The sequence below is a fragment of the Nylanderia fulva genome, unplaced genomic scaffold (genome assembly GCF_048542155.1).
Source record: "Nylanderia fulva isolate GAGA-0341 unplaced genomic scaffold, ASM4854215v1 Scaffold10, whole genome shotgun sequence".
Taxonomy (NCBI): domain Eukaryota; kingdom Metazoa; phylum Arthropoda; class Insecta; order Hymenoptera; family Formicidae; genus Nylanderia; species Nylanderia fulva.
Genome location: NW_028189193.1, coordinates 4,727,485 through 4,753,565, shown reverse-complemented (window position 1 = coordinate 4,753,565; position 26,081 = coordinate 4,727,485). Strand labels below are relative to the sequence as shown.

Here is a 26,081-nt window from a genome sequence, read left to right as displayed (position 1 = left end):
CACATTTTGTTGCGAAAATTATATAAATAATTATATAGTTATTAAATTGTATTTTCTTTTTCAATAGATGACGATGTAATAACAATAGACGACTAAGAATTGAATATATAAGAATATAAGTATTAGAACACGATAAAACGTTGAACTGCATCTTCGTATAACAGCAATAAATTAAATATAATTTAAAAGCTACGTATATAAAGTCGTCTGCATAAAGATTTCATATGGCTAAACCATAATTGATAGTTTGTATGGGACAACGTTGAGTTGTAAGTCAGAGTTAGACATAAATGTAGTATTGCATTTCGCATCATGTATAAGATATGTATTTTAAAGCAGTCACGAAAGACATCGTTCCACAACGCAAAAGTTTTATATCATCGTAATAATACAATGAATTCACGAATACGTAAGCGAAAGTTGAAGATGAAAAAATTGAATTGATGAACTCTTAGATCAATAGACTCTTTACATCAGTGAAATTTTCTCGTTCATCGCGTTGCAAAGAATTAATTGTCATATTTTATTATTACAATGCGCTTAATATAAAAATTTCAAATTACAAATAATAATATACTGTGTTAAAAATTAGTTATTTTCGTTTACTTGATGTGCGGACAATTTAACTCAAAATTTAATTATACGTGATAATTTTACTATTAATCTTAATAATTAAAAATCATGTATTCGTAAATTATGGTGAGAAATTTAAGAAGTGTGACAAATAAAATGAAATAATTAGATTTTTTAATGATATATTAAAAATAAAGATATATAAGATCTATTACAAAAGTATTCTCGCATAATCATAATTTTTTAATATTATCGGACAAGAAAAAAAAGCATGAGCATTCTCACGTTCACATTTCAAATTCTTACCATTTGCGGATGTTGGCCATCCAATTCGTGGACGTCACCATACAAACGTATTATGTACAATGTATACACAGTCTGCATAGTTCTTTTAATGAATACGTTTATGTTGTCGCAAGTGCTGGATATAATTCTGAACGTCGACAACACCGACGATTTTGCCGATAATTTTTACGTGACGCTTGCCATGATCGTTTCTTGCTTCAAGATGTTTAGTTTATTGAGAAATCGCAGCAACATTGCGATGCTGATCGATATTCTAATGAAGAAACCATGTAAGCCCATTGAACAGGATGAAATAGAAATTCGACAGAAATTTGATAGACTTATACAGTAAGTACTGCAAACCCATACAGCACAAAATATTATGAATGTTTTCAATAAATATTTCTAAATATTTTTATAAAATATTTTAAAATAGTTTTAGAAATATTTTAAAATGATTTAAAAATTTTTTGTGATAATTTAGAATATTTTAAAAAAACTTTTAAAAATATTTTTTAAAATGTTCTTTATCGCTCAGATAATATTTTCTTAAATATTTGATGCATATTTTTGAAATATTAGTTTAAATCTATATTCAAAAATATTTTTTAAACATGAAAAAGCGGACATAAAACATATTAAAAATAAATTTAAAAATATATATTATTTATGTCAAAAATATTGTCGAGAATTATTTTATCTTTTAAGAAATATTTTTAAAAAATTTTTTTAATATTTTGTGCTATACGGAAAATGATTAGTAATTATAAAACGATTTTATATTATATATAGAAAATACATGCACATATAAAAGCTATTAAATAAAAAGTTAACATCATTGAAAACATTAACCCAAAAGTGTCTACAACTATTTAACAGGACAAACACATTCTGTTACGCGGCTATGGTCGAAATAACATGTGCATTTGCAATAGCAACATCAGTGTTCAAAGATTACAGGAAGAGTAGACTACCTTTCAGAGCATGGTTACCATTTAATTACTCCTCGCCGATGCTATTTCGAATCGTTTACGTGCATCAATCGATAAGTATAACGGCAGGATCGATGCTTCACATCGCTTGCGACAGTCTAATTTGCGGATTATTGATGCATGTCTGCTCTCAAATAGAGATATTCGAGTGTCATCTGAGGAAAGTCGTAAACAACTCGCATTTTCTTGAAGAGTCAGTCATGCAACACATATGCGTCTCTAAGTTAGTTTTTTTAAATTAATTTAATAAAAAATTGCTTTTAATACAAATATGTACATACATACATGTATATATATATATGTATTACGTACGATATTTGTGGGTGTAAAATAATTTTAAAGATGCTCAAAAGTTGTGTCTCCAATTGATTCCAGATTCGCGTTTCTGGTGAACAAAAAATTTAGATCGATCATCACCGTTCAGTTCGTAGTAAGCACGTTGGTAGTGTGTTTTAATCTGCATCAACTGACACAGATGAGCGTAAATGCGAAATATGTTCAAATAATGTTATATATGTGTTGCATGCTGACACAAATCTTCTTTTATTGCTGGTACGGAAATGAAGTCAAGCTTAAGGTGTGCACTCTTTTATATGCACGATTTTAGATTTTATTTTTCTGGTGTATCGAATTTATTTATATTATGCAACTATTTTAAAGTATATCATTATTGCATTCAGAGATATACCAAAGCACACTACTTTACGAGAATTAATTTTTATAAATTAATTATTGAAATAAAATATTTAAAATAATGCGTATAATTTAATATTTATGTTATCTTATGTAACTAAAATTATTAAATAAATTTTTCTATATTCTTAAATATAGAGCCAGCAACTGATCAGAAACGTGTTCGAAATGGACTGGTTAGCTTTGGATCATAACATGCAAAAAAGTTTGTTAATAATTATGATGCGCGGTATGGTACCTATTGAATTTACGAGTGCCTATGTTATCTCTATGAATCTTGAATCATTCGTTGGTGTTAGTATACAATTTTATTTTTATTCTTAAGTAATCGATTTTGCATTTATAAATACAATTTTTTTCATATATTGTCACGGGTCTAATAAATATATTTAAAATAGAATATTTTTAATTAGATTAAAATGAAATCTTATTAATGCTTTAACCTAACAACTAAATTAATAATGTAAATAATTTGTAAATTGAACATTTTTATGTATATTGACATGTTATTGTTCATGTCGTTAAGTTTTATGTCTTAAGAAATAGATTATTAATTTATTACAATTTTGCTTTAATGCAGTTGCTCAAGACATCATATTCTGCCTACAATATACTTCAGCAAATGAATTAAAATGATAAAAACATAAAAAAGTAATACTTATATTCCGTATTTGTACAAATCTTGGAATTTGCAAATATGAAAATGAGTTAAATCATTGCATGTAATTAATGCTCCTCTGTGTTAAATAATGTTAATAGATAAATATAAAATAAATGTTTTAAATTTTGTTATTAATTACACAATCGACATCTCTCGATATATTTATTCATATATTAATAATGCATGTTTATCTTTGTTTAAAAAATTGATTGGGATCACTTTGTATTTACGTATTGAAGATATTTTAGAGCGGATAGAAATTATTGAAAAAAATTAATTGACTTAATTAAAAAATTAATGAGACTTAAAAAATATTAATATATAAATTATATTTGACTGCACTAACACTGACATAAAGCTAAAAAGAGATTCCGAATAGGCATATAGACAAGATATTCTTAAACAGTAAGGAAATGTAAGATGTAAATATTTATACTGCTACGAGAAGATACATTCATCAACTAACTTATGGGTAAATTCTAAAAAATATATTGCACTAAGAAAAAAATATAAGCTATAGATATGATCTCATATAAATGGTGCAATTATTTAAAATGATGCAATTATTTAAAATCGCCGACTCTACTTGCTAAGAAATCATTTTATATGGTTTTACTTTTACGAAATTTTATGTCATAATATAAAACTAATATCTAATTGTAAGAGAGAACTTTTTTATGATTGATATATGAGAATATTATTCGAGGAACACAATTGTAACCTGAATAATGAAAATAGTTATCAGAGAAGGGGAAAATTAAGCGAAGAATATCTCTGTCAAGATATTACGAGACTCTATAGACATTCGTCAGTCTCTTTAAAGATTCTATAGCGAGTTATACTACTGTAAAAACGATTCTAACACTACAGCAATTGAAGTTGTGTTAAATAAAATTGTTGACTGACTTCTAAGTATTTCAATCGTTAATTTACACAAAATGAAGCATATATAATTTGTCTATGACATTTATTTACAATAAGTAATTATAAATCGTACGTATTCACTAGGGATGTGCCGGATAATAAAATTACCGGATACCGGATATCGGATATCCGGTAATAATATGAAACCGGATACCGGATATCCGGCCGGATATCCGGTATTATAAATATCCGGCCGGATACCGGATATTTACCGGATATCCGGTACTAATAAGTAATAATTTCTAACAGTGAAAATATTTATTTAAACACGTGTGAACCAGACCTAATATTTATTATACCATATATCATGTGTTTAGAGTAAATTTAAAATGCCAGTATAATGTATTTACTATTTATAGTATTTATTCGACATTACTCACAAATCACAATCATAATCATAATCAAAATTTAATATTAATAAATTTTTCATGATGAATAATAACATGTCAGCGTTTTCTGGTGACAATCTATTTCGATTATCGGAATAAACCAATTTTCCTGCACTGAAAAGTCTTTCTGAATGCACGGAGGATGGTGGAGCGCTTAAGTATTTCAAAACTAAAGTTTTGAGATTAGGGTATTCTAAAATATGAGTCTTCCACCATGTTAAGGGATCCTCATCTCTCGGTGACAGAGGTAGCATCAGGTATTTTGATAACTCTGCATTATAAATTGAGATATCGTGTGTATGCGCATATGCGTATGTGCGTGCGTCCGTCCGTTTCTCGTTTCGTCTCTATTTCCTTTATAGAGTTATCAAAATACCTGACGCTACCTCTGTCACTTAGAGATGAGGATCCCTTAACATGGTGGAAGACTCATATTTTAGAATATCCTAAACTTTTCACTGATATTAGAAATTATTTAGAATCTCGATTCTCGAATTCTGCATCAATTTTCAAAGTTTAATGATATCCGGTTATCCGGCCGGATACTAATGATATCCGGCTATCCGGCCGGATACTAATAAAGGGCCGGATAGGCCGGATACCGGATTCTTACCGGATATCCGGCACATCCCTAGTATTCACAATCTTGTCTAATATTTAAACACGAGGCCATCGCAAATTGAATAATTTAATAGCCTTAATAATTTTGTATCATATTTGAAAAATAGATAATAAGTGTAATTCAAAATTACAATGCGCGTATTAGACTATACATTAAAAATTTTAACAATCTGTGGTTGCTGGACCCCGGACTCTTGGACGTCTTCCTACAGACGTCTCCTGTATCATGTATATGCAATTTTCATACTTGCATTAATAAGTACGTTTACACTGTCGCAATTTCTGGATCTGATTCTAATAGTGGAAAATCCGGACGACTTTACCGATAATTTCTATATGCTTCTTGCCATGATCGTTTCTTGCTTTAAAATGTTTAGTTTGCTAGTAAATCGCAGCAATATTGCGATTTTAACAGATATTCTTATGAATATACCATGTAAACCAATTGGACCAGATGAGGTGGAAATTCGACAGAAATTCGATAGACTTATCGAGTAAGTATATGTATTACGACATAACTTTTTAATTGTTATTATGCATGTAAAATAATAACACATATATTCTTTAATCTGAAAATTTTATAACTTTTTGTCAGCAAATTTTTCTCGGATAAAATTATTAGAAAAAATAATTATAATAATTAACATTAAAGAGAATATTAAATAAGTAATTGTAAAATTAATTAAATAGCGAATGTAAAACTGCCTACAGTCAATTACAGAATGAATACGCTGCATTATGCGATTCTAGTTGAATTCTCAAGCTTATATTCGGTGGTACAATCATTATTCACGGATTATCGGGAAGGGAAGTTAACATACAGAGCTTGGTTACCCTTCGATTATTCCTCGGCAGTACTTTTTCATTTTATGTACTTTCATCAGTTAATAGCCTTACTTGTCGGGGCTCTTCTACATGTTGCTTGCGACAGTCTGATATGTGGATTAATATTGCACATATGCTGTCAACTAGAGATATTGAATTCTCGTTTGAAAAGAGTCATACGCAATCCAAAAATTCTTCGTGGCTGCGTCGTTCAACACAATCTTATGATAAAGTTTGTTTTATTTAATTAATATTTCATTGTGTGTTTTAATTATATATTTTTCTTGCTGTTTGCATATAATTGTAAAACACACAGTAGTATTTTTATTAGTTGTCTATGAAAGAAAAATTACAAAGAAGGTTCTAAGATATTGTAATTAATATTTTATTCATAATTTTGCAAAGAAACTTTTTTTCTATTTTTTAAACATCACATTTATATGCTTATAATAAAAATTAAATAATATAATGCAAAATTAATTTTAGATTTGCCTTTATGGTGAATAAGAAGTTCAGATTCACTATTACCTTTCAATTTATAGTAAGTACGTTGGTAGTGTGCATTACATTATATCAACTCACAAAGACAAATGCGAAAGTCATTCAATTAGGATTATACATGTCGTGCATGCTAACACAAATCTTTTTGTATTGTTGGTACGGAAATGAAGTTAAATTAAAGGTAAGGTATTAAAATAATATTCTTCTGCTTTTTATATCTTACTACTCAAATATTTTTTTTATTATGCCATACTATAGACAACATAAGCGCGCGCTTTGCGCGCTCCTTTGGTATCATTTCTATTGTTTTTTACAACTGTCAAAATTATTAATCTTTGCAATGACAGTTGCTTGATACTATGACTATAATTTTAATTCGCCGAATTTTAATTATGTACATAATTTTAAATTGCCGAATTTCTATTATGTACATAATTTTAATTCCCGAATTTTTATTATGTATTTAATTTTAATTTATTAAATTTCTATTATGCACATAATTTTAATTTGTCAAATTTTTATTGTATTGTTTGAGAACTATTTTGTATATATATGTATCTCTTTATATACAATATTTTTCTCATTTTGTTTAGTTTAATCGAATATAATTACGTGCGCAAAGTAAAGTTATATTATTCTTGCATAAAACCTCAAAAATTGTAACGCATGTATAAAATTATTATTGCAATGCATGCATATAAATATATTTATTAATTACGTGATTCATAAACTGAATAATGAATCGGGCCCGACGAAAGCAACTCTTTCTCTTTATATCCTTTCCATCAGATTAATACACCCCACACGTCTGTCACGCTGCGCAACTCGCGCGAAACTGATTCTCGTGCGAAGTATCGCGAGCGTAGGCCCGATGGTCACGTGGCCACTGGTCATGTGACCACTAATCACGTGACCACTAGTCATGTGACCATCAAGCTCGCGCTCGCGATACCCTGCACGGGAATCAGTCTCGCGTGAGCCGCGCGGTGTGATGGATGTATGAGGTATGAAGTCTCGCGCGAGTCTAATGAAAGCGTAGATGTTTAATCACAAAAGATTTATGTAAAAAATGGCCGGGGATAGGGTGGAAAATAAAGGAGACCGTTAATTTACGAGTTTTTTGGACAAAATAATTGTTTAAAAAATTTTCTAATTATTTTCATTGTTACATTACACGCCCAAAACTAATTAATAGAATATTATTTAAGTTTAAAATTAAATAAAATCATCAAATGAAATTTGACAATGGCGCGCGCTGTTTTGCTTAGGTATAATATTAAAAATATATTGCATATATAAAACATTAATACACTGATGTATATATAAATTTTTTAAATAACAAAAGGGATCAAAATTAATTTGTTCTAGATTAATATTTTCTTTTTTGTTATATTTGTACTTGAGTGTAATATGAAGAACCATATTCTTTTTTTTTTCATTTTTTGATGCAGAGTATGCAGCTGATCAATAACCTATTTGAAATAGAATGGCTTTCTCTGCGGGAAGATATAAAGAAAGATTTATTGACAATCACAAGGTGCGGCACTGTTCCCATCGAATTTACGAGCGCCTATATTTTCCCCATGAATCTCGAATCGTTTGTGGGTGTTAGTATAATAAATCTATTTTTATAGCGTAATCACGCTCCGTACAATACAATTACTATTGATTATTGCGTGTAACATTGTTCTTAAGTATACAAATTATAAACTCAATAAAATTTTAAACTTATTAAAACTAACATAATCTATTTATTTTAGTTACTCAAGACATCATATTCGACTTACAATATACTCCAGCAAATGAGAGATGAAAGTGTCGAAGGTAAATAGAGAAGGTTGTTATTTAATGTTGTTATATATAATATATTTCTAATATTATAGAAATAATGCAATGAAAAGTCAGAGATTAAAATAATATTTTCTCAGTGTTGTAACAATGCTATATAATTAATATGTTACGTTGTATAATAATATTATGTACAGATAATAGAAAATTACGAAACTGCATTATATTTGTATATTAACATTACTTACATTTTATTGTACATTCGTACTTAGGTTTGATTGATTTTCATATACATATGCATAAAATATTCTATATAGTTTAGCCTAAAGTGACATATGATAATATTAAAACATTTGATCGGAAAATAAACAGATGCGATATATACGATTATAAACTCCATATTTTTTTCTGGCATTCAACAAAGAGAAAGAAAGAGAAATTGACAGAAAAAATAGTTGACAATTTTGAAATATTTATTTTCCTTTCTTTTTTTTCAGCCCAGGTTTTTTAACGTCTAATTTTGCAAAGCATTTTTCTTATGAGATATTATTATGTCATAATATATTAATCAGTATCTCAAGTCTCCGTTTAACGATTGCTTAGTCGATGCATAAAAATATTATTATGCGAAAGATATATTCGCAATTTGAATAATAAAAGTCAATGTATATGAAGGGGAAAAGTCGGAAGATCGCGTGGCTATAGACATCGTTAGTCTCTCTCAAGATTTCACTGTGTGTTGTATTATTACTGTAAAACCTAGTGTCACTACAGCAGCTAAAGTTATTAATTTGACGTAATTTGACGTTGATTGACTGAATTGATTTAAATTCATAGCTAGAATAACGCGAGATACACATAATTTTGCCCAGCAAATTAATTTACATAATAAATAATTATTATGTAAAGTATAACTGCAATCATATTCATTCGAAATCTAAAAAGCAGAGAATGTCATATATCTAATAATTACTTTTCATTGATATCAATTTATTATTTTTGTGCAAAAAATAAACGGGAAATAATCGAAGTTAAAATGGACATATTGGAATTTACATTCAAAATTTTAATCAGTTGCGGTTGTTGGATACCGAATTCCTGGACTGTTCCATCCTACAGACGTTTCATGTACCACGCATATACAATTTTTATACTTTTATTGATAAATACATTTACATTGTCACAATTTTTGGATATAATTCTGACCGTCGACAATCCGGAAGATTTCATGGATAATTTCTACATGCTGCTTGCCATGATCGTTTCTTGCTTTAAAATGTTTAGTTTGTTGATAAATCGCAGCAACATCGCGATGCTAACAGATATTCTAATGAATGGACCATGTAAACCACTAGAACCAGCCGAAATAGAAATACGACAGAGATTTGATAAACTCATTGAGTAAATATTTCGAAAACATTTTAATTGTTTATGTATTTAAAAGTTACATAATTTATATATTCTTTATAAATTTGAAGAGTAAATATTTTTTTTTTAAATACAGTATTATAATTCTCAGTGCTCAAAATCTTAAATATATATTTATTAATAAATGGCAATATTTCTTTGCAATGCATTGATATTTATTATATTTTGTTTTCTAAAATTATACTAAAATATTAATTTAAATATATATGTATATTATTAAAGCAGATTATTTCTTTTAATTGAAACTGTTTTATGTTAAAAAAATTAGCATTAAAGAAATCATCGAGTTATTATTGAAACGCAAAACCGTCTGCAGTTATTTTATAGGACGAATACCTTGCATTATATGATTCTGGTCGAATTGACATGTGCATCTACGGCGATAGCATCATTATTCACGGATTACAGGAAAAAAAAGTTAACGTTCAGAGCGTGGTTACCATTTGATTACTATTCTTCGACAGCGCTTTTTCATTTTACTTATTTTCATCAGTTAATAAGTTTGACAGTTGGCTCTGTCTTACACGTTGCTTGCGATGGCCTTATTTGTGGACTACTGTTACATATATGCTGTCAAATAGAGATATTAAGTTATCGTTTAAAGAAAATTGCACGCAATCCAAAAATACTTCGTGACTGCGTCAATCAGCACAATCTTATAACTAAGTTTGTCTTCATCATTAATATTGATAAATTTTTTTTTCTAAATTTTTCTGTGTAATTATATATCATAATTTCAGTTTAATTTTTTTACAATCAAGTTAAGAAAATGTCTTTTTTTATGTGAGAATAATGTTACATATACTATAAATATCTTTTATTAACTTTTTTTATTTATATGTAAATCGTAAATGTTTATTCAGTTTTATAATTTTTTATTATATATATTTAATATTATTATCGATAATTAAAATATATTAAAATTTATATATATATATATATATATATATAATTTTGATTTTAGAATTGCTTGTCTATTAAACAAAAAATTCAGGTTCACTATCAGCTTTCAATTCCTTGTAAGTACGTTGGTGGTATGTTTTACATTATATCAATTGACCAAATCGAGTGGAAAATTCGTTGAATTAGGAATGTATATGTCATGCATGCTGACACAAATTTTTTTGTATTGCTGGTACGCGAATGAAGTTAAACTGAAGGTATGTGCTTTTAAGATAATATTCTTTCCCTGTTGCAATAATTTTATATGTTTAGTTATATTAGTATTCACATATAATTTAATGTTCTAAGTAAAAATATTTCTTTTATTTAGTATAAATTTTTTCCTGCACTTTACTTTAGAAAAACATTAAAACATCAAATACCGAAACATGAAATTTTAGATAAAAATTAATTCCTAAAAATTATGCATATGTAATGTCGAAACTAAATTTTTTTTATAATTAATCTTTCTATTTTATTATAATCAAATATTAATAAATATATTGTCGATTTTTGAACATAGAGTCTACAACTAGTAAATGATCTATATGAAATAGAATGGCTTACTTTGGGGCAACACGTACAAAAGGATTTATTAACAATTGCAATACGCAGTAGAATGCCCATTGAATTTAGCAGTGCTTACGTTATACCTATGAATCTAGATTCGTTTGTGGGTGTTAGTACACAAAGAAATTATTATATTATACATATATATATATATATTTTTTTTTAAAGCAATAATTATATTTTATACACACTTTTAAAATAAAAAGCAAATTTTATTTATTATAGTTGCTCAAGACATCATATTCGACTTACAACATACTTCAACAAATGCAAGATCCGAGTAACAATGAAGACATATAGAAAGATGTTGCTCCATGTTATATGATTCTTTCAACAATGTGTATATAAAATTGAAAATGTTTAAATAAATTGTTGCATTAATATTATTATTAATATAATTATTGATTAATATTAATATATAACTAGAAATATTACCAGAACAACGAAAGCGCACGCCATTGTCTGATTTCGTGTAATGATTTTATTTAATTTTACTTAATTTTATTTTGAATAACTGTCAAACTGTTAACCCACGCGATGACAGTCGCTCAATGCTACAAATAAAATGCGAATATGATTAGTAATAATGGCTTTATATATATATATAATACATTTCATAAGAATATAATATTTGAGCATATATATATATATATATATATATATGTATATGGTTTTTCTATTTAACAGGACACTGCAATGAAGGTTTACCTCAATTTTTAAAATTATATAAAAATTTTTAATACATTTCATAAGAATATAAATATTTGAGCATATATGATAACAGATTTCATGCTTGGTGATAACGTCGGCTTTATGATATGGTTTCTCTACTTAACATGACTCTGCAATGAAGATTTATTTCATTTTTTAAAATAATATAAAAACTTAAAATACATTTTATGAGAATATAAATATTTGAACATATATGATAACAAATTTCATGCTTGGTGATAATGTCGGCTTTATAATAAGGTTTCTCTACTTAACAAAACTCTGCAATGAAGCCTTATTGCATATTTAAAATAATTGACGGTTTTTCTAAATGTTTTATTATCAAACTGAGGATTATTTCAAAGTCGCATTCTCATATTTTAAAAATAATTCTATTTCTTAAAAATAGAATTATGACCCATCTTTTCATCGCATTCCCATTCTTTTAATATTCCATTATACAATTTCTTGTATTATTACTTTATGTGTCATTAATCAGTGAACATGTACGCTTTCTACCTCTACAATAATTATTTATTTCATGGGAGAAATCGAGACAATTATTATACCCATCACATTTCAAACAATTCGATATGCTAAGTTCCGTCACGATATTGAAATTTCACCCAAAAATGAATCGAACACCGATCTCACGCAATATCTTCTATCACAACATATTTAACCTTTATATAAACAATAAATTAAATATTTTCGAATAGTATAAAATATTTATAATATTAACATAAAATTATACACACACATGCATTATCAGAGACTTCTAAAGATTTCTATTTTTATTCTTTATATACCATGTAGTCGTCTTCTAATATCTAATTTGATGAAACAGTATTTTCAGATATAATATTATTATATCATGACATTGTATGATTTATTGAATCTATATTTATCGACTGAAGGGTTGTTGGTTGTCGATGGGAAGGATATAGATTGCAATCTGAATAATAAAAGTTGTCGCATATACGAAGGGGGAAGTTGTGTCAACGTATTATTATAGGACGATCGTGGGACTATAGACATTCTATGTGATTGTGTCAGTCCCTTTCAACAATTCTTCGCAACATTTTCCAAGAAAAAAAGCATTTCCATTATTTTATTTCTATATGAGCTCGTGCGAATGAAAAAAAAATTACCGCGATCCAAATATAATTTAATTATCTAGATTTATTGCCATATGTAAATCTCAAAGTGTATATTTAAAAATTGTATTATACAACATTGTGAAAAAATCTCTCATTATTAATAACTTAAAAGTAAGGAAATTAAAAAAATATCGTCATCTTTGAAACAATGATTCATGATTAATGCTTTTCCCGAAGAATTAAGGATATTAATAATCTCGACGGAGAGGTATAAATTATAAAGTTGAACATGCGCGTGTTAGATTTTACATTTAAGATATTAATGATTTGCGGATGTTGGATACCGAATTCCTGGACGACGCCGTACAAACGATTGGTTTATCATGTGTACACAATTTTCATAATGCTACTGATACACACGTTCATGCTGTCGCAATTGATGGATCTAATTTTGACCGTGGACAATGCCGACGATTTCACCGATAATTTCTACATGCTTTTGGCCATGATCGTCTCCTGCTGTAAGATGTTCACCCTGCTGTTGAACCGCAATAACATTGCAATGCTGATCGATATTCTCGTAAAGAAACCGTGCAAACCGGTCCAGTCTGACGAAGTCGAGATTCAACAGAAATTCGATAAACTTATACAGTAAGTATATGTATATACATAATATAAATATTTAATTATTTAAATATTTAATAAAAATTGTATTTAATAGAAAATTAAATATTTAATTCTTTAAATATTTAAATATTAAATATTTAATTTAATTATACATAATATAAATATTTAATTATTTAAATATTTAATAAAAATTATATTTAATAGAAATTAAATATTTAAATATTAAATATTTAATTTCTTTCTTTTATTAAATAGAATGTAAATTTTATTAAATACAAATATTTAAATAAATATTTATTTTTTTATTAAATACAATGAGATCTGATATGTGCAATGCAAATATGTGATATTCATTAGAAATAAATTATTATATTTTAAAAATTGATAATATACGCATAAAGTGTATTGTGTCTTTGAGTATGTAACAAGCTTTTGATTGAAGAAGGATACAAGTCGTAAAAGTTAAAGTGTCTAGAAGCGAAAATTGAATGAAAAATGAAACAGGAAAATCTCTACAGTCGTTTTACAGGACAAATACACTTTACTATGCAATTTGGGTCGAGACAACGTGTGTGTGCATTGCCGTGACATCGTTGCTGACAGAATTCGGTAAAGGAAGATTGACATTCAGGGCATGGTTGCCATTCAACTACACGTCGCCGTCACTGTTTCGCATTGTATACATACACCAGCTGATAAGTCTAACAGCCGGATCTGTTCTCCATGTGGCTTGTGACGGTTTGATATGTGGTCTGCTGGTGCACGTTTGCTGTCAAATTGAAATAATGGAATGCCGTTTGAGAAAAGTCGCACACAACCCAGAGATTCTTCACAAATCCGTTCTTCAACACAATCGAGTATTCAAGTTGGTGTTTTACCGTGTATTATATGTATATAAATATATTTTGTATTTGTTCCGTTAATCAATACATTTAAGTATAATTTTCGTGTTTGTATTATTTAAAAGAAAAAAGAAAAAACGTCAAACGTAAAAATACATTTTACATACTTAATTTTTTTATTAATTACAGAATTTTTAATTAATTTATTTATTCATGATTTGGTGTGGTTGTTTTGATGTTTTATTTATATTATTTTAATTAAAAAATTATCATATTTAAATCGTAAAATATATATTTTAAATATTTAAATATAAAGTTCTAATATTTTAATTTTATAATTTCAGTTTCGCTCGTTTGGTGAATGAAAAATTTAGACTGACTATCGTCATACAGTTTGTTGTGAGTACATTGGTAATGTGTTTTAATCTGTATCAATTTACCAAATCAACCGCATTAAAAGCGAAATATATGCAGTTAATAATGTATATGGGTTGCATGCTGTCGCAAATTTTTTTATATTGTTGGTATGGGAACGAAGTTAAGTTGAAGGTTTGTATTTTTAACACAAACATATATGTACATACATATGTATATATATATATATATATATATCTTATTTAAACTATTTATTATTTGATATAATTATACTGCGGATAAATTAAATAAATAATAAAATGTAAATTATCAAACATAGAGTCGACAACTGGTCAATAGCATATTTGAAATGGAATGGTTTCATCTGGACAATTATACTAAAAAATCTTTATTAATGATCATGACACGTGGTGCAATACCAATCGAACTTACTAGTGCTTACGTTATTTCTATGAATCTTGATTCATTTGTGAGCGTTAGTATTGAAATTTATGTCACGATACAATTAAGAAAAAAAATCATGCTGTCAAATACGTTTTAATTCATTTATCTTTTAATAAAAAATCAATTAATTAAAAATAAAATATTTTAGTTATATTAAGAAAGAATTTACTGTATGTACATTCAGTTGACGAAAGAAATTCTCTATACATATTACGTATAAATTTTTAATTAAAAATTAGTTTTTGCGTATTTTTTTAAAAGCTTTAACTTATATTAATAAGTAAATATAAGTAAAATCGGCTATTTATATATGTATGTACATATATTCATTTTGAATAATATTATAACTTTAATTACAGTTACTTAAGACATCGTATTCAGCTTATAACATACTTCAGCAAATGTAAAAATTTTAATTGGTAGAGACAAACTCAAAGAAAATTATATGAGAGCAGTGTGAGTTTATATCACTTTATGCACATATAAAAAAATGAGACGGAAGAGAGAGATTGTATATATTAAAAAAAATTAAAATAAGTATATATCATTTATTTATTGTAGTACTATATAAATGGTTTTTACATTATTATTATTCTTTAAATATAAAGAAAGTATTTAAAGAGGAACAGAGAGAGATATTTAAATTACCTTACGTATAATAATTAATGACTATATAGAATGTTAGAATTTTACTTACGTTGCGATATATTAATTATTTTTACTGATATATTTTACGCGTTTAATTCAGTTATATTCTTCTGGCATTTTGCTATCACCTGTTATATGTATATACATGTATGTTAGATCATATAGACTATTCGAAATTATGACAAATGACAAAGATCAATACAAGTTTTAAAATTTGTCATTTATGGTTCGCTATGTAAAATTCACGCACAGATAAATTATATTAAACATCAGTTGAAATATAACTTACCGAAATGTTTTATTTTATATTAAGGTAAGTACATAGAGCTCGATTCTCTATATTTAAGAGTTATTATTTTTTCCCTCAATTTCGCTTTATAAAATATATCATAAAGCAGAATTCTAGCGAAGTATTATTATGTCATGATATATATCGTAATATCAAGATTGTGTTTAGACGACTGCATAAAAACTATTCGAGGAATATATAATTGCACAATCTGAATAATAAAAGATGCCTAAGGGGGAAGTTGGATGTGTAGTGTATTATTATACGATGGAAGATATCGTGGAGCTATAGACATTCGCGTGATGATCAGTTTGCCGTAAGATTTTATCTAAGTGCATCAAATTGTTTTACGAGAAAAAAAAATTTCGAAATATTACTACTTAATACTATATAATAATAATTGCAAAAAATTGTCTTTTGAGATGTAATTTGGTTATCAACTCATATCATTGTAGATTTTTGAACAATTGATTGAATAATTATGCTTTATTATTAAAATTGTTTTCCAATTAATTCGAAAAAATATATAAAGGTACTTTCTAAATTTTTCTCAAATCTCTGGAGTGAAAATTTATGTACATGTATGTATATAACATAGGATATAGAATCTGGCACATTTTTTTTTTTTTCGAAAAAAAGGCATCGACAGATAATATCGAGGAAGATAAAAAATGCGCATATTGGAATTTACACTTATAATAATGACGATCTGCGGCTGCAGGCGACCGGATTCCTGGACAACGCCGTACAAACGGTTAGTCTATCACGTTTACACAATTTTGATAATGCTACTGATACACACGTTTATGCTATCGCAATTGTTGGATCTGATTCTGACTGTCGACAATTCCGACGATTTCACCGATAATTTCTACATGCTACTCGCCATGATTGTTTCCTGCTGCAAGATGTTCGCTCTGTTATTGAATGGCAACAATATTAAGATATTAATCAATACTCTTACGAGAAAACCGCTTAAGCCGGTTGAATCTGACGAGCTGGAGATTCGACAGAAATACGAGAGATTCATACAGTAGGTTTCGCGAGCTTAATCTGAATCATTATTTTATTTAATGTAGAGTATTCAGTGATTTTTGCATGATTTTTTTCAATATGCAGCATTTAGATTTAGATCAAAAATTATATATCTCAAATAATTAAATTTCCTTGTATCAAGCTCTCTTTTTATGTGAATATACATGCAATATTTTTTTCGAAAAAAAAAAGAACATATAAGATGCAATACTTTCCAAGAAAAAAATTGAATAAAAAGTGAAACATAAAATTGTCTAGTCGTTTTACAGATCAAATACGCTTCATTACGTTATTCTGGTCCAGACAACGTGTCTATGCGTTTCCATAACGTCATTATTGACAGAATTTAAGAAAAGCAAATTGACATTTCGAGCATGGTTACCATTCAACTATTCGTCGCCGCCAATATTTTTCTTTGTGTACTTTCATCAATTGCTAGGTTTTACAGTCGGATCTGTTCATCATATAGCTTGTGATAGTCTCATATGCGGATTATTGATACACATTTGCTGTCAATTAGATATATTGGAATGTCGTATAAGAAAAGGCACACGTAATCCGAAAACTCTTCACAAGTGTGTTATTCATCACAATTATATAATCAAGTTCGTTTTTATATAGTTAATTTTACGAATAAAAAATATTTTTTATCATTAAAATATTTGCGTAATAAATGTTTTTTTCGTATAAGTTAGGACAAAGTAAATTAAAATATTATTTTCGCCAATATAAAATTATTCTTGTCAAATATTTTCTATTGATATACTGCACATTTTTTATATGCATTTTATATGCATTTATGTATCTTTCCAATACTTGAAAATTATTAATATTGTGTTTAGTTGCGATTAATTTTAGGTTTGCTCGTGTGGTAAATAATACATTCAGGAGGACGATATTTATTCAATTTGTTGTAAGTACGCTGGTAATGTGTTTCAATCTGTTTCAATTTACCAAGTCAACCGCGTTAAGAGCAAAATATGTGCAATTAATACTGTATACGTGCTGCATGCTGTCGCAAATCTTTTTTTATTGCTGGTGCGGGAACGAAGTTAAGTTGAGGGTATGTCTTTCAAAATTCGCTATTTCTCATACATAAACACTTAGTATATTTTATATACTGTAAATTAAGTTAAATAAATAATAAATTTGAATTGTTAAATATAGAGTCGAGAGACAATTGGTAGATTAAATTAAATAAATATTTAACAAATCTTGGTTAAATACAGAGTCGACAATTGGTGGATAATGTATTCGAGATGGAGTGGTTCGAACTTAATGAAGATGCCAAAAAAGTTCTATTACTGATTATGAAACGCGGTGCAATACCAATCGAATTTAGCAGTGCCGCTGTTATTTCTATGAACCTTGATTCATTTGTGGGTGTTAGTAGCAAAATTGATTGGCGCTCTATAAATAATAGCAAAAATAATGTGCAAATTCTAATGTTGACACTGCTTTACTGCAGCATTTTTTTAAATAAAAAAAATACTCTATTAAAAATAAAATTTTTCTATAAGAGTAACTTGAATATTTGATATATTAAATAAAAAAATTAACATATATTTGTATATAATCATGTGTGTTTTAAGTTTATTTTTAAGATTAAGAAGTTACTTATTTTTCGAATATTTTATTTATATTATTACAATTAAATTAATTAATTTTTACAAACCTGCAATTGTGATTTTAAATTATAATATTAAAAATTATAATATTAATAATTTTAATTGCAGTTACTCAAAACATCGTATTCGGCTTACAATATACTTCAACAAACGCAAGCCTCATAATGTTAAAAACAATTAAAAAAAATTAGTGACATCCTTTGCCATTAATAATATAAATCTATATTATAAATATAGCATCGCAGAGTATTTTATAGCGGTATTATATAATACTGGTAATATATTGTATATATTACTAATGCTTTACAAATAAAAAAAAAAAAATAATTAAAATATTGTTACAAGTTTCACATGTTTTATTGTTTACCTTAAAATATAAATTTTACTTACATTGCATGTTAATTTGAAGATTGCGTACATGTGAGTGTCAAACTAGAAATTATAGACAGAGATCAATACCGGAAAGAAAATTTGTCATCTGTCATTCGATGTGGTAAATTTGCAACTTTATTAAATATTTGTAAGCAGAGAGAGAAAGATAGAGAGAGGAACATGGGGATTACCAATGTTAATATTTTATGCAGCATAAATATATACAGATCGCATATGCGACTTTTGTGAGTTATTTTTCTTCTTTGCTAACATATAATTTGTATTAATATATACCCTTGCTCTCTCCAATAAGTCAAAGCTTGTGTTGCACAATCATTTCATGAAAATATTATTTCACATGAGGGATATAGTCACAATTTTAATATTAAAAATTATCATGTGCGGAGGAAGAAGTTATTCGTAAAACTCGAAGAGTATCAGTTAAAAAATCGTGGATATATAGACATTTCACGATTATTCCTTTCGACGGTTTATTACATCTTCGATTATTATTCGCAAGCAATTTGTAATGTTTGATATATTTAAAACTTTAACGGACGGTTAAAACAATTAGAAAAGAATATACGCAAATTAGAGAATCTTTATTACATATATATTTAATTCTTGTGCTATTTAGTCTTTGTATAAATGGAATATCGGAAGGTATAAAGTTGAAAATATGCAGATATTAGACTCCACTTTTAAATTCTTAATTATTTGTGGTTGTTGGCGGCCGGATTCTTGGACATCGGCATTTAAACGCATAATATATCATGTGCATACAGTTTTTATACTTGTGTTAATAAATACATTCACTTATCACAATTACTGGATATTATTCTTATCGTGGATAATCCGGACGATTTCACCGATAATTTTTACATATTACTTGCGATGATCGTCTCTTGTTGTAAAATGCTCAGTATGTTGGTGAATCGCAAAAATATCGAAATATTAACCAACATTCTCACGGAAAAACCCTGTAAACCATTGGTATCAAGTGAAATGGAAATATATCACAAATTTGATAAGGGAGTGCAGTAAGTATACTGAAAAAAAAAAAATTTTTATAATAAGTGCTACATTAAAATTAATGTCCAGTTACGAGAAATATATATATGACATAACTCTTGAAAATGCAAAAAAAATCGAGTTTTAAATATATTAAATATATTTCCAATTAATGCTGCTGATATGATCTTTTTTATATTTCTATGTGCAATATATTGAGAAAATTGTATTAATAAATTTACACGTGTTAAAAAATTGATATTAAGCAAACATCGAATAACAAATGTCACACAACAATGTCTACAGTTATTTTACAGAGCAAATACGATACATTACGCTATCCTGGTTGAAACGACTTGCGTATGCATCACGTTAACGTCATTGCTCACGGACTTCAGGAAACAGACGCTGACATTCAGAGCCTGGTTGCCGTATGATTATTCATTGCCATTTTTATATCACATTACATATGCTCACCAATTGATAAGTATGATAGTCGGATCCGTTCTTCACGTCGCTTGCGACGGTCTTATTTGTGGCCTATTGGTGCACATTTGCTGTCAGTTCAAGATACTAGAATCTCGCTTGAGAAGAATAGGACGTGAGCCTGATATTCTTCGCGATTGTATCCTGCAACATAATCGGATTTTCGAGTTTGTATTTATATATCTGTATAATTAATGTTAAACCCATACAATACAAAATATTATAAATGTTTTCAACGAATATTTCTAAATATTTCTATAAAATATTGCATAAAACATTTTAAAATCGTTTTACGAATATTTTTAAATGATTTAAACATTTTTTGATCAGATTTTTTTAGAATATTTTTCAAAACTTTTAAAAATATTTTTAAACATGAAAAAGCGGACATAGAAACATTTTAAAAATATTAATGTGATAATTAATGTTGAACTTATACAATACAAAATATTATATAAATGTTTTCAACAAATATTTCTAAATATTTTTATAAAATATTGCATAAAACATTTTAAAATCGTTTTACGAATATTTTTAAATGATTTAAACATTTTTTTGATCACATTTTTTAGAATATTTTTCAAAACTTTTAAAAATATTTTTAAACATGAAAAAGCGGACATAGAAACATTTTAAAAATATTTTCGAGAATTATTTTATCTTTCAAGAAATATTTTTACAATTTTTTAAAAATATTTTGTGCTGTATGGGAAAGATCATTAGTACTGCTGCGTTGATAAAAATATCAATGCCATTTTACGATTTGTAAATACTAATAAAAATGATTGCATTTAATTACAGTCTTGCTTTTGCGATCAACGAGAATTTTAGGTTCACTATTACTATTCAGTTTATAGTAAGCACATTGGTAATGTGTTTTACTTTGTATCAATTAACCAGAACAACCACATCGAACGAAAAGTACATTCAATTGATATTGTACATGTGTAGCATGTTAACGCAAATCTTTTTTTATTGCTGGTACGGAAATGAAGTAAAGCTAAAGGTATGCGATTGTTAAAAAAAAATCACATAAAAAGCAATTAATCAGAATAATTATTAATAAATAAAAATCTAAATCATAAGAAAGGCGTAAAGAGCCATACGCGGATGTTTTCTACGTACGTTTACAACGAAACTAAATTTTCGTTGGAAACAAAGCGAAATTAATAAATAAATTAATTAGTTTGATTTACATATTTCTAGAATTAATATATCTTTACGCATTCTAATATATATTATTTATATATTAAAATAATATATGAGTAATAGGTAATTATATGAAAAATATAATATTATAATAAATATAGAGCCGACAACTCATCAATAATATTTTCGAAATGAAATGGTGTATGCTGGACCAAAATGTAAAGAAAGCTTTATTATTGATTATGAGACGCAGTACAATGCCAATCGAATTCACCAGCGCCTACATCATCTCTATGAATCTTGATTCTTTCGTCGGTGTTAGTATAAAATATTTTTTATCATTATATGAGATTAATGGACAAAACTAATAACATCTATATTTAATATAAAATACATAAAAGTTAATTTGTAGGAAGTAAAACAAATTTTTTAATAAATATATATAATTAACAAATTTTAATACATATTAAAAATTTAATAAATTGTTATATTGAAATTATCATATTATCTTCTTCTTAATAATTCAAGTAAATTTTCTAATATTTATTTATTTATGGTATATATGTAATATTTGTTTATTGCAGTTGCTTAAAACCTCATATTCAGCTTACAACATATTGCAGAAAACATAAGAACAATACAATATACTTGATAATTACATAAATTTAGTTTTACATGTACATTTAAATAGCATTAAATTTTTAATATAAATCGAGATTAATGGAATGTTACAATTAACAATAATTCTTGTATCTAGTAGTTTTTATAGATAAAAGAATAAAAGGGAAGTTTTTTTTTACATATACATATATATACATTTTTAAAAATTTCTCTCTTTCTTTCTTATTTTTTGTTACATATTAATTTTTTATTACATATATCATTTTATTATATTGTATAGGTCTAGCTTACAATCGATATTATTGATTATATATGTCACATACTTTAAATCTTTTATTAGAATTTCTATAGGGACATCAACATGCAAAGGGAAGATTTAATGCGATGTAGCATTTCGTACCGTTAATAAAATGTTTTCCTTCAAAAGAGAGAATATATTTTACCTATGTAATTATTTACGTTACGATGGCTTACATAAGTGGCTGTTTAATATTTAAACATCTCCTCTTTTATTTCCTCTGCGTTCCGCCTTTAGGGGACATGCGCTCAGAAATCGTCATAGGAAGATTGCAGCTGTACGCTGTATTTTCGATTCATGAGAATACTATGTAAGAGACTGTTGCAAAATGAATATTAAAATTATTGATTTCGAGGGGAAAACGGAGCGAAAAATATGCCACCTGCGAAAAAGGTGACAAAGTTATAAACTGTCGTCAGTCATTCTATCTGTGGATTGTGTTGTTCTTTTTTATATCCGTGAATAATTTTTATTTATATTATTATTTCATCTAATTATTGTTTAACTAATATTACTTTACTAAAAAATAATACACCTATATTTTATCTCATAAATAATTTATAATTAATAAAAAATATAAAAAATCTAATATAAAAAAGATTTTCTTTTTAGTATAATATGTAAAACACGTCTCAGTTTACTGATTGTATTTTGCAAGTGAAATATTATTCCATTTAAGAAAATTAATATCAATATACTCTACGCAGAGTACAAATTAATTATTTTACCAAAAATTTTGTAATGCAAGTGCTGGAATTTACCTTTAAAGTGTTAACAATATGCGGTTGTTGGCGACCAGAGTCATGGACATCGAAATATAAACGCATAATATATCGAGTGTACACAGTTTTAATAATTTTGTTAGTAAATAGTTTCACACTGTCGCAATTTATGGATATAATTCTTATCGCAGACAATCCCGACGACGTTTCTGATAACTTTTGCATACTGCTCCCTATGTTTATTTCTTGTTACAAACTGCTCAGTCTATTAGCAAATCATAAACGTATTGTCAAATTAACTAATATTTTGACAAAGGAACCGTGCAAACCGTCAAAACCGAATGAAATGAAAATTTACTATAAATTCGATAAAGGCATACAGTAAGTATTATTATAAAAAAACAATAATTATTTACAGTATTGACTGTTCGACTAAAAATTATTTCGTCCGAATTTTATTAGAAATTAGAAAAATTCTCTGAATTTTAATTGTCAATTTTTATATTTGTGTTCGTTAAATCTTCTTTCTTTATTTTTCTCATAAATATTCTCCCTTAGTTTAATTAAATACTTTTTATTCGATTTCACAAATTACTATGCTAAGACTTGTGCAATTCTTTAAACAAAAAACAAAGGATACGGAGAAACATAAATGTGCAGTCATTTTGCAGACTTAACACTTTTCATTATGCAGCTCTGGGCTTAGTGACATGCATCTCTATTACATTTATATCTTTATTGACGGATTTCGGTGAAAGGAAATTAACGTACAGAGCCTGGGTGCCGTTCGATTATTCATCTACGATCGTATTTTGCATGTTATACGCTCATCAGCTGATATGTTTGAATATGGCTGCATTGTTGAACGTCGCTTGCGACGGTCTCATCTGCGGATTATTAGTGCACATTTGCTGCCAATTTGAAATCTTGGCATATCGTTTGAGAAAAATCATGCTTTATTCAAACACTCTTCGTAATTGCGTGCGACAACATTGCAAGATTTTCAGGTTCGTATAACACAATTAATGTTTGTAAAAAAAACCAACTTGACAATCTTTCATATGTTGATACATATAGAAAGCAAGATATAATAATTAATTTTAGTGTAATATAAAAAACTCTACATATATAATACCTGTCATTTTTATTAAAATAATTATTTATATATTAATATTGAAAAAACTATTACGATTATATAAATAAAAGATAATGAAAGAAATATAAATCAAATATGATTTATGTAAAAATTAATAAAACACATTTTATTTATTTCTCTAGCTCATATATAAGTATAAAAATGATTTCTTATCAATTCTTTTTTTCTTCAGATTTGCTGTTATTGTAAATGCAACGTTTAGAATGGTTATTACTACGCAACTTTTAATAAGTATGTTGGTGGTATGCTTCAATCTCTATCAATTAACTCAAATGGGGATAAGCGCAAGATGTATTCGATTAGCAATGTTCATGTGTTGTATGCTGACACAAATTTTCGTCTATTGTTGGTATGGCAATGAAGTTAAATTAAAGGTGCAATTAATGTTTATTATTATTTTAATATTAAAATTGTTATTTATTTTTCATTTAATTTCAGTGTTTTATATTTTTTGTTTTCACATATATCTATGTATATGCTAATAGATTAAATATAAATATAAAAATAATTGTTTAAGCTGTTTGATTTTAAAAAATTAGAATAAAATAATTGCAAAAAAATTATAATAATATTTACATTCATAAGTCTTACAATTAGATTGCTATCTTAATTTATTTTTAATTTAGCAGTTTAACAAAACATTTTTTATATAAAATGTATATTAATATATTTATGTTTATAAGCAAATATTTATAAGCAAGATGTGTTCTGTGTATTCAAGTAGAGTCGCCAATTCATTGATAGCATTTTTCAAATTGAATGGTTAGAGATGGACACACATTTAAAAAAATCTTTAATAATAATAATGAAGCGTACAACAATGCCTATCGAAATCACGAGCGCTTACACTATTTCGATGAATCTTGATTCTTTTATGGGTGTAAGTACAAAAATTTTATATATATATGATTAAAGCTGATTTTGTCACATTCTAGATTCAATTTTGCAAAAAATTGACAATCGATATTTATATAAAATATTAATTAATTTAGTAAAAACATGCTATTTAATTATATTCAAAATGACTGCATTAATTTTGACAAAGTTAATATATAAAATCTAGTTAATTTAAATTTAAAATTTAATTAAGTAGTCAATAAAAATCGAAATATTGGACAAAAATATTATAATATATTAATTTAATATGTCTTTACCGTATTTTGTCATTGCAAAATCATCAAATATATCGATGTATAAATGTAAATTGAAATATAGACTTTTATATTTGTTGTAGATACTTAAAACGTCATATTCCGCTTACAACTTGCTTAAACAAATGTAATGAAATTGACTTATATTTATACGATACATCTACATTATTGTTTATTTACTTAGTTGTTAATGTTAGGAATGTAACAGCTGTTATAAATTATGT

The 26,081-nt window shown here is 26.9% G+C and overlaps 6 protein-coding genes and 1 pseudogene across 7 annotated transcripts; all 7 read left to right on the top strand.

Annotated features, from left to right (window-relative positions):
- Positions 1 to 844: 844 nt before the first annotated feature.
- Positions 845 to 3,174, top strand: LOC146725255 (putative odorant receptor 85d). Its single transcript, XM_085483748.1, has 5 exons — positions 845 to 1,206; positions 1,738 to 2,073; positions 2,226 to 2,427; positions 2,682 to 2,837; positions 3,124 to 3,174. Exons 1-5 carry the CDS (start codon positions 845 to 847, stop codon positions 3,172 to 3,174), a joined length of 1,107 nt encoding a protein of 368 aa, XP_085339874.1.
- A 2,085-nt stretch (positions 3,175 to 5,259) lies between these two features.
- On the top strand, positions 5,260 to 8,296 carry LOC114932053 (4-vinylanisole receptor-like). The gene is made up of 5 exons (XM_029304226.2): positions 5,260 to 5,632; positions 5,860 to 6,195; positions 6,450 to 6,645; positions 7,916 to 8,071; positions 8,225 to 8,296. The coding sequence occupies exons 1-5, from the start codon at positions 5,271 to 5,273 to the stop codon at positions 8,294 to 8,296; spliced, it is 1,122 nt and encodes a 373-aa protein (XP_029160059.2). The 5' UTR covers positions 5,260 to 5,270.
- A 925-nt stretch (positions 8,297 to 9,221) lies between these two features.
- Positions 9,222 to 11,519, top strand: LOC114931921 (odorant receptor 49b-like). Its single transcript, XM_029304071.2, has 5 exons — positions 9,222 to 9,653; positions 10,008 to 10,346; positions 10,645 to 10,840; positions 11,146 to 11,301; positions 11,418 to 11,519. The coding sequence occupies exons 1-5, from the start codon at positions 9,289 to 9,291 to the stop codon at positions 11,490 to 11,492; spliced, it is 1,131 nt and encodes a 376-aa protein (XP_029159904.2). The 5' UTR covers positions 9,222 to 9,288; the 3' UTR covers positions 11,493 to 11,519.
- Positions 11,520 to 13,292: 1,773 nt separating this feature from the next.
- Positions 13,293 to 15,782, top strand: LOC114932052 (4-vinylanisole receptor-like). 2 transcript variants are annotated; one of them, XM_029304225.2, is made up of 5 exons: positions 13,293 to 13,654; positions 14,160 to 14,495; positions 14,817 to 15,021; positions 15,167 to 15,322; positions 15,651 to 15,782. In XM_029304225.2, exons 1-5 carry the CDS (start codon positions 13,293 to 13,295, stop codon positions 15,696 to 15,698), a joined length of 1,107 nt encoding a protein of 368 aa, XP_029160058.2. In that variant the 3' UTR covers positions 15,699 to 15,782. The 2 variants fall into 2 exon arrangements, with proteins under 2 accessions (XP_029160058.2, XP_085339222.1); XM_085483096.1 differs by having other exon boundaries at positions 14,160 to 14,501.
- Positions 15,783 to 16,899: 1,117 nt separating this feature from the next.
- On the top strand, positions 16,900 to 19,121 carry LOC146725254 (odorant receptor 4-like). Its single transcript, XM_085483093.1, has 5 exons — positions 16,900 to 17,261; positions 17,533 to 17,868; positions 18,122 to 18,326; positions 18,493 to 18,648; positions 19,000 to 19,121. The coding sequence occupies exons 1-5, from the start codon at positions 16,900 to 16,902 to the stop codon at positions 19,054 to 19,056; spliced, it is 1,116 nt and encodes a 371-aa protein (XP_085339219.1). The 3' UTR covers positions 19,057 to 19,121.
- Positions 19,122 to 19,942: 821 nt separating this feature from the next.
- Positions 19,943 to 22,541, top strand: LOC146725253 (putative odorant receptor 85d; annotated as a pseudogene).
- Positions 22,542 to 23,528: 987 nt separating this feature from the next.
- On the top strand, positions 23,529 to 26,003 carry LOC114931917 (odorant receptor 46a-like). Its single transcript, XM_029304067.2, has 5 exons — positions 23,529 to 23,931; positions 24,222 to 24,557; positions 24,879 to 25,080; positions 25,431 to 25,586; positions 25,941 to 26,003. Exons 1-5 carry the CDS (start codon positions 23,570 to 23,572, stop codon positions 25,986 to 25,988), a joined length of 1,104 nt encoding a protein of 367 aa, XP_029159900.1. The 5' UTR covers positions 23,529 to 23,569; the 3' UTR covers positions 25,989 to 26,003.
- The last annotated feature ends 78 nt before the right edge of the window (positions 26,004 to 26,081 follow it).

Excerpts from the sequence above, each read along its gene's own strand:
- LOC146725255 (XM_085483748.1), top strand. The coding sequence starts at position 845 with ATGAGCATTCTCACGTTCACATTTCAAATTCTTACCATTTGCGGATGT. Across the intron at positions 2,428-2,681 it reads GAAATGAAGTCAAGCTTAAG|AGCCAGCAACTGATCAGAAA; the intron begins GTGTGCACTCTT and ends TCTTAAATATAG. Across the intron at positions 2,838-3,123 it reads ATCTTGAATCATTCGTTGGT|TTGCTCAAGACATCATATTC; the intron begins GTTAGTATACAA and ends GCTTTAATGCAG.
- LOC114932053 (XM_029304226.2), top strand. The coding sequence starts at position 5,271 with ATGCGCGTATTAGACTATACATTAAAAATTTTAACAATCTGTGGTTGC. Across the intron at positions 5,633-5,859 it reads AAATTCGATAGACTTATCGA|AATGAATACGCTGCATTATG; the intron begins GTAAGTATATGT and ends AGTCAATTACAG. Across the intron at positions 6,196-6,449 it reads CAACACAATCTTATGATAAA|ATTTGCCTTTATGGTGAATA; the intron begins GTTTGTTTTATT and ends AATTAATTTTAG.
- LOC114931921 (XM_029304071.2), top strand. The coding sequence starts at position 9,289 with ATGGACATATTGGAATTTACATTCAAAATTTTAATCAGTTGCGGTTGT. Across the intron at positions 10,347-10,644 it reads CAGCACAATCTTATAACTAA|AATTGCTTGTCTATTAAACA; the intron begins GTTTGTCTTCAT and ends TTTTGATTTTAG. Across the intron at positions 11,302-11,417 it reads ATCTAGATTCGTTTGTGGGT|TTGCTCAAGACATCATATTC; the intron begins GTTAGTACACAA and ends TATTTATTATAG.
- LOC114932052 (XM_085483096.1), top strand. The coding sequence starts at position 13,293 with ATGCGCGTGTTAGATTTTACATTTAAGATATTAATGATTTGCGGATGT. Across the intron at positions 14,502-14,816 it reads AATCGAGTATTCAAGTTGGT|TTTCGCTCGTTTGGTGAATG; the intron begins GTTTTACCGTGT and ends TTATAATTTCAG. Across the intron at positions 15,022-15,166 it reads GGAACGAAGTTAAGTTGAAG|AGTCGACAACTGGTCAATAG; the intron begins GTTTGTATTTTT and ends TATCAAACATAG.
- LOC146725254 (XM_085483093.1), top strand. The coding sequence starts at position 16,900 with ATGCGCATATTGGAATTTACACTTATAATAATGACGATCTGCGGCTGC. Across the intron at positions 17,869-18,121 it reads CATCACAATTATATAATCAA|GTTTGCTCGTGTGGTAAATA; the intron begins GTTCGTTTTTAT and ends GATTAATTTTAG. Across the intron at positions 18,649-18,999 it reads ACCTTGATTCATTTGTGGGT|TTACTCAAAACATCGTATTC; the intron begins GTTAGTAGCAAA and ends TTTTAATTGCAG.
- LOC114931917 (XM_029304067.2), top strand. The coding sequence starts at position 23,570 with ATGCAAGTGCTGGAATTTACCTTTAAAGTGTTAACAATATGCGGTTGT. Across the intron at positions 24,558-24,878 it reads CAACATTGCAAGATTTTCAG|ATTTGCTGTTATTGTAAATG; the intron begins GTTCGTATAACA and ends TTTTTTCTTCAG. Across the intron at positions 25,587-25,940 it reads ATCTTGATTCTTTTATGGGT|ATACTTAAAACGTCATATTC; the intron begins GTAAGTACAAAA and ends TATTTGTTGTAG.